We start from the raw sequence: 12,009 nt of genomic DNA, 5'->3' as shown, positions 1-12,009 counted from the left end.
ATATCTTCCCATTTATTTTGCAACCGTTATGGTGCAGCTGTCAACATTTTTGTCCTCAAATTAAACTGGAATATTTTTCTATTTATGCCAGTTCATTTCAGCCAATTTGTATCTTTAATATATGGCAGTTTTATTGCGGTTTTGGAGCAGTGGCTTCTTCCTTGCTGTGCGGCCTTTCAAGTTCCCTACCTTCTCCCTTTTCCACTTGCCTCCATTTTTGTTGTAGTGCTGCAATCAGTTGGTTGGACGTTTGGATTGAGGTTGTACGTTTGGATCCCCACATATATTTTCGATAACTGCATGTGACATAACTCCTCCGTTTCTGTTCATAATGTCATTAACAAATCTAATAATTCAAAAAAAGAAATCCATAAAGAATGTTTTTTTTTTAAATTATCAGTATATTTGAGTTTAACCATAACATTTGTTGTAATATTTGTTCTTACTTTTCTGGAGGATAAAACTGAAATTGTAACCAGCTTTGCATGGCGATACTTTAAACAAAATGTCATTTTCAATTAGTAGGAAATGAGAAGTTGTAATCTGTATAGAGGCAAAAAGGACATTTTTGAACAATGGATGAGCCTTTTTTAATAATCTACTGGAGAACCATTTTGGGTTTAAGTATAACTTATGTATGAGTGAAGCTTTTAGTAAGAGGTTTAAAGCTTTAATATTTTATCATTTTAGCCCCCCAAACTCATATTTGTTATAGAAATAGGCACGTTTAATTTTGTCTGGCTTAGCATTCCAAATAAAATAAAATGTTTTTTGCTAATTTGATTTTAAAAAAACAAGTCATCTGGAGTAGGCAGTGCCATTAGTGTAACGATCAGAGACAACTAACGACACCTGCCTCTGATTGAGAACCATACCAGGCCAAACTCAAAAACCAACATAGAAAAACAAACAGACTGCCCACCCCAACTCACACCCTGACCATACTAAAACAAAGACAAAACAAAGGAACTACGGTCAGAACGTGACAATTAGTAAGTAAATTAGTAAGTAAGTATTCTGTGATAGGACCAAAGAGTTAATCAATATGATTTTTTCCATAAATAGACAAGTATTTACCTCGCCATGGTTTCAGAATATTATCTATTGTTGCTAACTTTCTATTGAAATTAATTGTGGAAAGTTAATTTATACCAGGTATGTCTACTTCACCATCCACCCATTTTATTGGTAAACTAACAAGGTAGTGTCAACACTATTTTTTAACGATCCAATACGTAATATGGTGCACTTGTCATAATAATAATCCAGATTGCGGAAAAAAACGCTTCACGGTTGGGATGGTGTTCTTTGGCTTGCAAGCCTCCCCCTTTTTCCTCCAAACATAATGATGGTCATTATGGCCAAGCAGTTCTATCTTTGTTTCATCAGACCAGAGGACATTTCTCCAAAAACTACAATCTTTGTCCCCACGTGGAGTTGCAAACCGTAGTCTGGCTTTTTTTATGACGGTGTTGGAGCAGTGGCTTCTTCCTTGCTGAGCGGCCTCTCAGGTTATGTCGATAGAGGACTCGTTTTACTATGGATATAGATACTTTTGTGCCTGTTTCCTCCAGCATTTTCACAGGGTCTTTTGCTGTTGTTCTGGGATTGATTTATACTTTTCGCACCAAAGTACGTTCATCTCTTGGAGACAGAACACGTCTCCTAATTTCTTTTGATTTTCCCATGATGTCAAGCAAAGAGGCACTGAGTTTGAAGGTAGGCCTTGAAATACATCCACAGGTACACCTCCAATGATGTCAATTTGCTTATCAGAAGCTTCTATAGCCATGACACCATTTTCTGGAATTTTCCAAGCTATTTAAAGGCACAGTCAACTTAATGTACAGTGGGGCAAAAATGTATTTAGTCAGCCACCAATTGTGCAAGTTCTCCCACTTACAAATATGAGAGAGGCCTGTAATTTTCATCATAGGTACACTTCAACTATGACAGACAAAATGTGACAAAAAAAAAATCCAGAAAATCACATTGTAGGATTTTTAATGAATTTATTTGCAAATTATGGTGGAAATAAGTATTTGGTCACCTACAAACAAGCAAGATTTCTGGCTCACACAGACCTGTAACTTCTTCTTTAAGAGGCTCCTCTGTCCTCCACTCGTTAGCTGTATTAATGGCACCTGTTTGAACTTGTTATCAGTATAAAAGACACCTGTCCACAACCTCAAACAGTCACACTCCAAACTCCACTATGACCAAGACCAAAGAGCTGTCAAAGGACACCAGAAACAAAACTGTAGACCTGCACCAGGCTGGGAAGACTGAATCTGCAATTGTTAAGCAGCTTGGTTTGAAGAAATCAACTGTGGGAGCAATTATTAGGAAATGGAAAACATACAAGACCACTGATAATCTCCCTCGATCTGAGACTCCATGCAAGATCTCACCCCGTGGGGTCAAAATGATCACAAGCAAAAAATCCCAGAACCACACGGGGGGACCTAGTGAATGACCTGCAGAGTCCTGGGACCAAAGTAACAAAGCCTACCATCAGTAACACACTACGCCGCCAGGGACTCAAATCCTGCAGTGCCAGACGTTTCCCCCTGCTTAAGCCAGTACATGTCCAGGCCTGTCTGAAGTTTGCTAGAGAGCATTTGGATGATCCAGAAGAAGATTGGGAGAATGTCATATGGTCAGATGAAACCAAAATATTACTTTTTGGTAAAAACTCAACTCGTCGTGTTTGGAGGACAAAGAATGCTGAGTTGCATCCAAAGAAAACCATACCTACTGTGAAGCATGGGGGTGGAAACATCATGCTTTGGGGCTGTTTTTCTGCAAAGGGACCAGGACGACTGATCCGTGTAAAGGAAAGAATGAATGGGGCCATGTATCGTGAGGGCATTGAAGATGAAACGTGGCTGGGTCTTTCAGCATGACAATGATCCCAAACACACCGCCCGGGCAACGAAGGAGTGGCTTCGTAAGAAGCATTTCAAGGCCCTGGAGTGGCCTAGCCAGTCTCCAGATCTCAACCCCATAGAAAATCTTTGCTGGGAGTTGAAAGTCCGTGTTGCCCAGCCACAGCCCCAAAACATCACTGCTCTAGAGGAGATCTGCATGGAGGAATGGGCCAAAATACCAGCAACAGTGTGTGAAAACCTTGTGAAGACTTACAGAAAACGTTTGACCTCTGTCATTGCCAACAAAGGGTATATAACAAAGTATTGAGATAAACTTTTGTTATTGACCAAATACTTATTTTCCACCATAATTTGCAAATAAATTCATTAAAAATCCTAAAATGTGATTTTCTGGATTTTTTTCCTCATTTTGTCTGTCATAGTTGAAGTGTACCTATGATGAAAATTACAGGCCTCTCTCATCTTTTTAAGTGGAGAACTTGCACAATTGGTGGCTGACTAAATACTTTTTTGCCCCACTGTATGTGAACTTCTGACCCATTGGAATTGTGATACAGTGAATTATAAGTTAAATAATCTGTCTGTAAACAATTGTTGGAAAAGTGACTTGTGTCATGCCAAAACTATGGTTTGTTTACAAGAAATTTTTGGAGTGATTGAAAAACGAGTTTTAATGACTCCAACCTAAGTGTATGTAAACTTCCTACCTCAACTGTAGATGAATTAGCCAGATCTGTTTTTGGTCCACTAGCATATTTAAAATAATCCATCTTCCTTGCGGCGCTGTTCGCACAGTTTGCACAATCGGATCAAAATGTGTATTAATTAGTATAATCACCCCTTTTGAGTTTCTTTGCCCATGACACAAATATATTTCTCCCTCCCAGTCCTTTTTCCACCCAACCTCATCTATATTTGTAGAATGAGTTTCCTGTAAACAATAGATATTATATCCTCTTTGAGCCATGTAAAAATGTATCTTCTTTTTTTATGATCTGCTAAGCCATTACAATTATAAATGGCTATACTTATTTCCAGACTTACCATAATGATACCCAAGTTTCAATTATACTTACCACAACCAATGTTTGTAGACTTACCATTAAAAAGCACCACAATGATTTAAGTGTCAAAAAATGGTGCCGAAGAGGATGGCTAACATTTTACATGTCTGTAATCAATTGTGCTATTTTGTTCAATTTTTAGCGTTGTTTGTAACTTATTTTTTTACTTATTTTGTACACAATGTTGCTGCTACCGTCTCTTATGATCGAAAATAACTTTTGGACATCCGAACTGGGATTACTCACCACGAACTGGAAGAAGCTTTTTCCTTTAACGAGTTCGATGAGAAGGATATACTGCTCTCCCGGGAACAGGCCCAGATCCCCGCCTTTTGCGTGAAGAAAAGACGGAGGAAAAGAGGACGCAGATCGGGCTGCCTTTTGAGATTTCTTAGGCGAGCGAGTAAACTCCCATTGCCATCAATTCTACTTGCTAACATGCAAATCATTAGAAAATAAAATAGATGACCTATGATTACGATTATCCTATTAACGGGACATTAAAAACGGTAATATGTTATGTTTCACTGAGTCATGGCTGAACGAAGACACAGACAATATAGAGCTGGAGGGATTTTCAATGCACCGGCAGAACAGAGATTACCTCTGGTAAGACGAGGGGTGGGGGTGTGTCTTTTTGTCAATAACAGCTGGTGCACGCAGTCTAATATTAATGAAGTCTCGAGGTATTGCTCGCCTGAGGTAGAGTAGCTTATGATAAGCTGTAGACCACACTATCCACCAAGAGAGTTCTCATCTATATTATTTGTAGCTGTCTATTTACCACCACAGACCGATGCTGGCACTAAGACCGCACTCAACCAACCCTATAAGGCCATAAGCAAACAAGAAAATGCTCACCCAGAAGCGTAGCTCCTAGTGGCTGGGGATTTTAATGCAGGCAAACTTAAATCAGTTTTACAAAATTTTTACCAGCATGTCACATGTGCAACCAGAAGGGAAACAAATTCCAGACCACCTTTACTCCACACACAGAGATGCATACAAAGCTCTCCCCCGCCCTCCATTTGGCAAATCTGACCATAATTCTATCCTCCTTATTCCTACTTACAAGCAAAAACTAAAGCAGGAAGTACCCGTGACTCGCTCAATACGGAAATGGTCAGATGGTGCAGTTGCTACGCTACAGGACTGTTTTGCTAGCACAGACTGGAATATGTTCTGGGATTCATCCAATTGCATTGAGGAGTATACCACCTCAGGCATCATCAATAATTGCATTGACGACGTTGTCCCCAAGGCTAGAGCTGCCGCTTTCAAGGAGCGGGACAATAATCCGGACGCCTATAAGAAATCCTGCTATGCCCTCAGACAAACCATCAAACAAGCAATACATGATTAAGATTGAATCCTACTACACTGGCTCTGACGCTAATCAGATTTGGCAGGTCTTTAAAACTATTACGGACTACAAAGAGAAACCCAGACGCAAGCTGTCCAGTGACGCGGGCCTACTAGACGAGCTAAATGCATTTTATTCTCGCTTCAAGGCAAGCAACACTGAAGCATGCACTAGAGCACCAGCTGTTCTTGATGCCTGTGTGATAACGCTCTCGGTAGCCGATATGAGCAAGACCTTTAAACAGGTCAACATTCACAAAGCTGCAGGTCCAGATGGATTACCAGGACGTGTACTCAAAGCATGCTCGGATCAACTGGCAAGTGTCTTCACTGACATTTTTAACCTCTCCCTGACTGAGTCTGTAATACCTACATGTTTCAAGCAGACCACCATAGTCCCCGTGCCCAAGGAAGCAAAGATAACTTGCCTAAATGATTACCGCCCGTAGCACTCACATCGGTAGCCATGAAGTGCTTTGAAAGGCTGGCCATGGCTCACATCAACAGCATCCTCCCGGATACCCTAGACCCACTCCAATTTGCATACCGCCCCAATAGATCCACAGATGAAGCAATCTCAATCGCACTCCACACTGCCCTTTCCCACCTGGACAAAAGGAACACCTATGTGAGAATGCTGTTCATTGACTACAGCTCAGCGTTCAACACCATAGTGCCCACGAAGCTCATCACTAAGCTAAGGACAATGGGACTAAACACCTCCCTCTGCAACTGGATCCTGGACTCCCTGACGGGCCGGGCCGCCCCCCAGGTGGTAAGGGTAGGCAACAAGATGTTTGCCACGCTGATCCTCAACACTGGGCCCCCTCAGGGTTTTGTACATAGTCCTCCTGTTCACTCTCAACTGCGTGGCCAAGCACGACTCCAACACCGTTATTAAGTTTGCTGATGACACAACAGTGGTAGGCCTGATCACCGGCAACGATGAGTCAGCCTTTAGGGAGTATGTCAGAGATGTGGTCGTGTGGTGCCAGGACAACAACCTCTCCCTCAATGTGAGCAAGACAAAGGAGCTGATCGTGGACTACAGGAAAAGGCGGGCCGAACAGGCCCCCATTAACATCGTCAGGGCTGTAGTGGAGTAGGTTGAGAGTTTCATGTTCCTTGGTGTCCACATCACCAACGATCTATCATGGTCCAAGCACACCAAGACAGTCGTGAAGAGGACACGACAAAACCTTTTCCCCCTTGGGAGACTGAAAAGATTTGGCATGGGTTTTGGCATCCCCAGATCCTCAAAAGTTCTACAGCCTCACTATCGAGATATAATATTCCACCCACTAAAACCTCCCCCCATATCTAGGTCTGTTATCACTAAGACCATCAGACCATCTCCCTGACTCATGACGCAAATAATATTAATATAAATAATAACAGCACAATCTTATAAATGCATGCTCATATTTAGAAAGTCCTAGCAAGGCTATAACCATGTCAGCCCAGCCTGCTCAGTTCATTGGATTCAATTGTTTGAAAATGTTTGAAAAAATGAAGAGAAAACAACCTAAATATATCACAAGACCAGTCCTTTATGTTTATGTCCAATACATGCAAGACAGATTTCATGTAGATTTCATCATATCCTGTTGTTTTCCGACAAAAAAAAGTAAGGAAAAAAGAACATGGATTCTAACGGCTGCTAATGACTGGAAGTAAAAATGTGTCTTAGGAATCACACTGCCCATAAAGGAATACCCAAGTTACAATCGACTCTGACACAGCCATGGCACGACAGCCAACAATACATGCAGTACTGACAATCCAGAGCGAGTGAACCTGTAAAACCAACCCTCTCTCCACCCATACACATTTTTTTTTTATTCCACGGTCATTACTCTATCACATTGGTTGTTGTACATCTAGGCCTAAATCATTAGGATCAATGATATAAAAGGTAGCATAAATAGTTTATATATAAATATATAATTATACCTCTCTCTCACATAGAGAAGTGCATCCATAAGCCAGTTATTGTGTTAGTGTTAGTTAGTGTTAGTTTTTTTTTTCTCATAGTTTTACCACCTTTTTTCGCCCCAGTTTCGTAGTATCCAATTGTTTTAGTAGTTACTATCTTGTCTCATTGCCACAACTCCCGTACGGGCTCGGGAGAGACGAAGGTCGAGAGTCATGCATCCTCCGAAACACAACCCAACCAGGCCGCACTGCTTCTTAACACAGCGCGCATCCAACCCGGAAGCCAGCCGCACCAATGTGTCGGAGGAAACACTGTGCTCGATGAGACAAGGATATCCCTACCGGCCAAACCCTCCCTAACCCGGACGATGCTAGGCCAATTGGGCGTTGCCCCATGGACCTCCTGGTCGCGGTCGGCTGCGACAGTGCCTGGGCTCAAACCCAAAGTCTCTGGCCTTAGACCACTGCACCACCCGGGAGGCCCGTTGTACCGTTAACGTTAATCAGTTTATCCAAGTGTTAACTAACCCGCCACACACTAATAGAGACAACAAACCTGTTGACAATACCTAATAAATTTGCTGGTGTGTATCGGAACAGCTCTCTTGCTATTGGGAGGTCAAATCTTTTTTTCTCTGCACAGACACCGCAGGTTGGGAAACATGTCCTGCTGCGGAGGGAAGGGCTACAGCCCCAGCACGGGCCAGATGAAGTGCTGTGCGGGGACTCTGTACGACCTGCAGGTTCAGGGCAGGCTCGCAGAGGATGCCCAGTGCTGTGGGAATATCCTGATGGAGGCCGGCTCCACTCAGACCTGCTGCTCTGCCCCAGGGATAGACCTGCTCTACCCTACCCAGTTCACCTGCTGTGGGCACCGCTACCCCAACTCCTCCCTGTGGTCTTGCTGCGTGGGGGTCCTGCACCCAAGGTCTGAACGAAACACCACCAGCATGAACATGATTCCAGGTCAGTGGGAACAGGATACATTCCGAACTTGACTCCCATTTTTCATCGATCCATGATTTATGTCACAGTTTGTTTTACGTCTTTTTATCTCTGAAAGGCCATACGAAAGACCAACCCACAGCCCAGACAAATGATATGATGATTCTATATGTAGTTCATAAATGATAAACGGGGTGTGTTTTGATGGGTCCCTGCATGGATTCTGTCTCTGTCTAAGCCCATTTGATTAGACTGTTGTTTACTACCCTCAGGACCCAGGCTTCTACCACTGGGGGATTTGAAGACGGAAGATCTGTGTTACACCGAAGGTAAGGCCTCCAGTTTGCAGCACAGAGTGAAGGAAACATGAATCTATACTTTGACCTCTAGCAAGAACAGTGGGAAGCACTTGAATCTACACTGAACAAAAATGTGACCGACCGGCTGGATTCGGTCTTATGTAGCAACATTTGAGGTGGTGTTTTTGGATAAAAGTATAGACTTTTAGTATAGAAAATGGCATATCATGCACTAGAGTTGAGGAACAATGGGAAAGTAAATTCTGCTTTGAAAGTTGATAAACTTGTAACCTTACTTTTGAGAAAATGGCCCTTGAATGTTTTGGTACCACTACTGGAGAGCTCTTCTTTGTCTACACCCATTCAGCATCGTTCACATCCCCTTAAGCCAGCCCCACCCTTCTCTTTAAGGATTCACATGTGAGGCTAAACAGAGTGAGTACACCTTGTAGTGGGGACAATAAAAGGCCACTTTAAAATGTGCAGTTTTGTCACACAACACAATCCCAGAGACGTCTCAAGTTTTGAGGGAGCGTGCAATTGGCAAACTGACTGCAGGAATGTCCACCAGAGCTGTTAATTTCTCTACCATAAGCTGCTTCCAACATCGTTTTATAGAATTTGGCAGTACGTCCAACCAGCCTCACAACCGCAGACCACGTGTAACCAGCCCAGGACCTCCACATCCGGCTTCTTCTTCATCTGAGGGGTGGTTGGGAGGGTGCTGAGGAGTAGTTCTGTCTGTAATAAAGTCATTTTGTGGGGGGAAATTATTTCTGATTGACTGGGCCTAGCTCTCCAGTGGATCCCCTCCCAGGCCCAGCCATGGCTACACCCCTACACAGTGATGTGAATTCCATAGATTAGGGCCTAATTTATTTATTTAAATTGATTGATTTCCTTATATGAACTGTAACTTAGTCAAATCTTTGAAATTGTTGCATGTTCTGTTTATATTTTTGTTCAGTATACAGTTGAAGTTGGAAGTTTACATACACTTATGTTGGAGTCATTAAAAATCATTTTTCAACCACTCCACACATTTCTTGTTAACAAACTATAGTTTTGGCAAGTCAGTTAGGACATCTACATTTTGCATGACACAAGTAATTTTTCCAGCAATTTTTTACAGACAGATTATTTCAATTATAATTCACTGTATCACAATTCCAGTGGGTCAGAAGTTTACATACACTAAGTAGACTGTGCCTTTAAACAGCTCGGAAAATTCCAGAAAATTATGTCAAGGCTTTAGAAGCTTCTGATAGGCAAATTGACATCATTTGAGTCAATTGGAGGTGTACCTGTGGAGGTATTTCAAGGCCTACCTTTAAACTCAGTTTCTCTGTGCTTGACATCATGGGAAAATCAAAAGAAATCAGCTAAGACCTCAGAAACAAAATTGTAGACCTGTCTGGTTCATCCTTGGGAGCAATTTCAAACACCTGAAGGTACCACGTTAATCTGTACAAACAATAGTACGCAAGTATAAACACCATGGGACCACGCAGCCGTCATACCACTCAGGAAGGAGACGCGTTCTGTCTCATAGAGATGAACATACTTTGTTGCGAAAAGTGCAAATCAATCCCAGAATAACAGCAAAGGACCTTGTGAAGATGCTGTTGGAAACAGGTACAAAGGTATCTTTATCCACAGTAAAACGAGTCCTATATCGACATAACCTGAAAGGCCGTTCAGCAAGGAAGAAGCCACTGCTCCAAAACCACACCACAAAACTGCACATGGGGACAAAGATTGTACTTTTTGGAAAAATGTCCTCTCTGATGAAACAAAACTATAACTTTTTGGCCATAATAACCATTGTTATATTTGGAGGAAAAAGGGGGAGGCTTGCAAGCCGAAGAACACCATCCCAACCGTGAAGCACGGGGGTGGCAGCATCATGTTGTGGGGGTGCTTTGCTGCAGGAGGGACTGGAGCACTTCACAAAATAGATGGCATCATGAGGGAGGAAAATTATGTGGATATATTGAAGCAACATCTCAAGACATCAGTCAGGAAGTTAAAGCTTGGTCGCAAATGGACAATGACCCCAAGCATACTTCCAAAGTTGTGGCAAAATGGCTTAAGGACAACAAAGTCAAGCTATTGGAGTTTCCATCACAAAGCCCTGACCTCAATCCTATAGAAAATGTGTGGGCAGATCTGAAAAAGCGTGTGTGAGCAAGGAGGCCTATAAGCCTGACTCAGTTACACCAGCTCTGTCAGGAGGAATGGGACAAAATTCACCCAACTTATTGTGGGAAGCTTGTTAGAAGGCTACCCAAAACGTTTGACCCAAGTTAAACTATTTAAAGGCAATGCTACCAAATATTAATTGAGTGTATGTCAAGTTCTGACCCACTGGAAATATGATAAAAGAAATAAAAGCTGAAATATATAATTCTCTCTTCTATTTTTCTGACATTTCACATTCTTAAAAAATTGTGGTGATCCTAACTGACCTAAGAAAGGGAATTTTTACTAGGATTAAATGTCAGGAATTGTGAAAACTGAGTTTATATGTATTTGCCTAACGTGTATGTGAACTTCCGACTTCAACTGTACTTTATTTTTGACACTGAGTACAGTGGCTTCACGACGCTGATCTGAATTTTGTGTCCAGTTCTGCTAGGGACAGTGGAGAGTGTGTCTATGAAGATGAACGAGCGGCCCATCGTGATGGTAAACGCCATGTCTTTGCTGGCCTCTCATGGCAATGTCAGCACCCTGCCTTCCCCTCTGTACCACACATTACCCGACCACTGCAGCTCCCCTGAACTGGTGCCAGGCAACACTTACATCTGGGTGAAAAAAGGATTCCTCTCTGATCTCAGTGATCATTCCTCCCCTCTCCATTCCATCCTTTCCAGGTGCTGAACCTTTATCTCGCCCAGAGGAAAGAAGCCCAACCCTCTCAACATAATGTGAATTCTGGGTATTTCCATAGCCTATTGCTGAGAAATATGGTATGTTAACTGTTAAGCTTAAAACTAGCATCTTTATAGTCTCTAATGAGCCAAATCTCTGGATAAGCCATATTGTGTCAGTCTGGGTAGTGGTGGTGTACTGACTAGAAGTTTTGTTGGTTTAAAGAGGCAATTGGTGCATCCATTTCTGGACTTTCACGTTAGTGCATTCAGAAAGTATTCAGACCTTGACTTTTTCCACATTTTGTGGAATAGCCTCATTTTTAAATGGATTGAATAGTTCCCCCCCCCCCCCCCCCCCCTCATCAATCTACAGACAATACCCCATAATGACAAAGCAAAAACAGTTTTTATTTTGCAAATGTTCCAAAAATATTAAAAAAATATAACATTTACATAAGTATTCAGACCCTTTACTCAGTACTTTGTTGAATCACCTTTGGCAGCAATTACAGCCTAGTGTCCTCTAGGATATGACGCTACAAGCTTGGCACACCTCAAATCCAATTTATTTATATAGCCCTTCTTACATCAGTTGATATCTCAAAGTGCTATGCAGAAACCCAGCCTAAAACCCCAA

General features: G+C 42.1%; 1 protein-coding gene across 1 annotated transcript in view; it reads left to right on the top strand.

The window, feature by feature from the left end:
* Positions 1 to 12,009, top strand: part of LOC149972337 (uncharacterized) — a 25,815-nt gene extending 13,806 nt beyond the window's left edge. The window contains exons 2-4 of the mRNA XM_090218131.1: positions 7,896 to 8,218; positions 8,470 to 8,526; positions 11,126 to 12,009. Of these exons, the coding sequence (XP_090074257.1) occupies positions 7,896 to 8,218; positions 8,470 to 8,526; positions 11,126 to 11,379 (634 nt within the window). The 3' untranslated portion in view covers positions 11,380 to 12,009. The remainder of the gene's footprint in view (positions 1 to 7,895; positions 8,219 to 8,469; positions 8,527 to 11,125) is intronic.

This window comes from Oncorhynchus mykiss, chromosome 24, assembly GCF_057628025.1.
Source record: "Oncorhynchus mykiss isolate SJ-2025 chromosome 24, ASM5762802v1, whole genome shotgun sequence".
NCBI lineage: Eukaryota > Metazoa > Chordata > Actinopteri > Salmoniformes > Salmonidae > Oncorhynchus > Oncorhynchus mykiss.
This window is presented reverse-complemented; position numbering and strand designations above follow the sequence as displayed.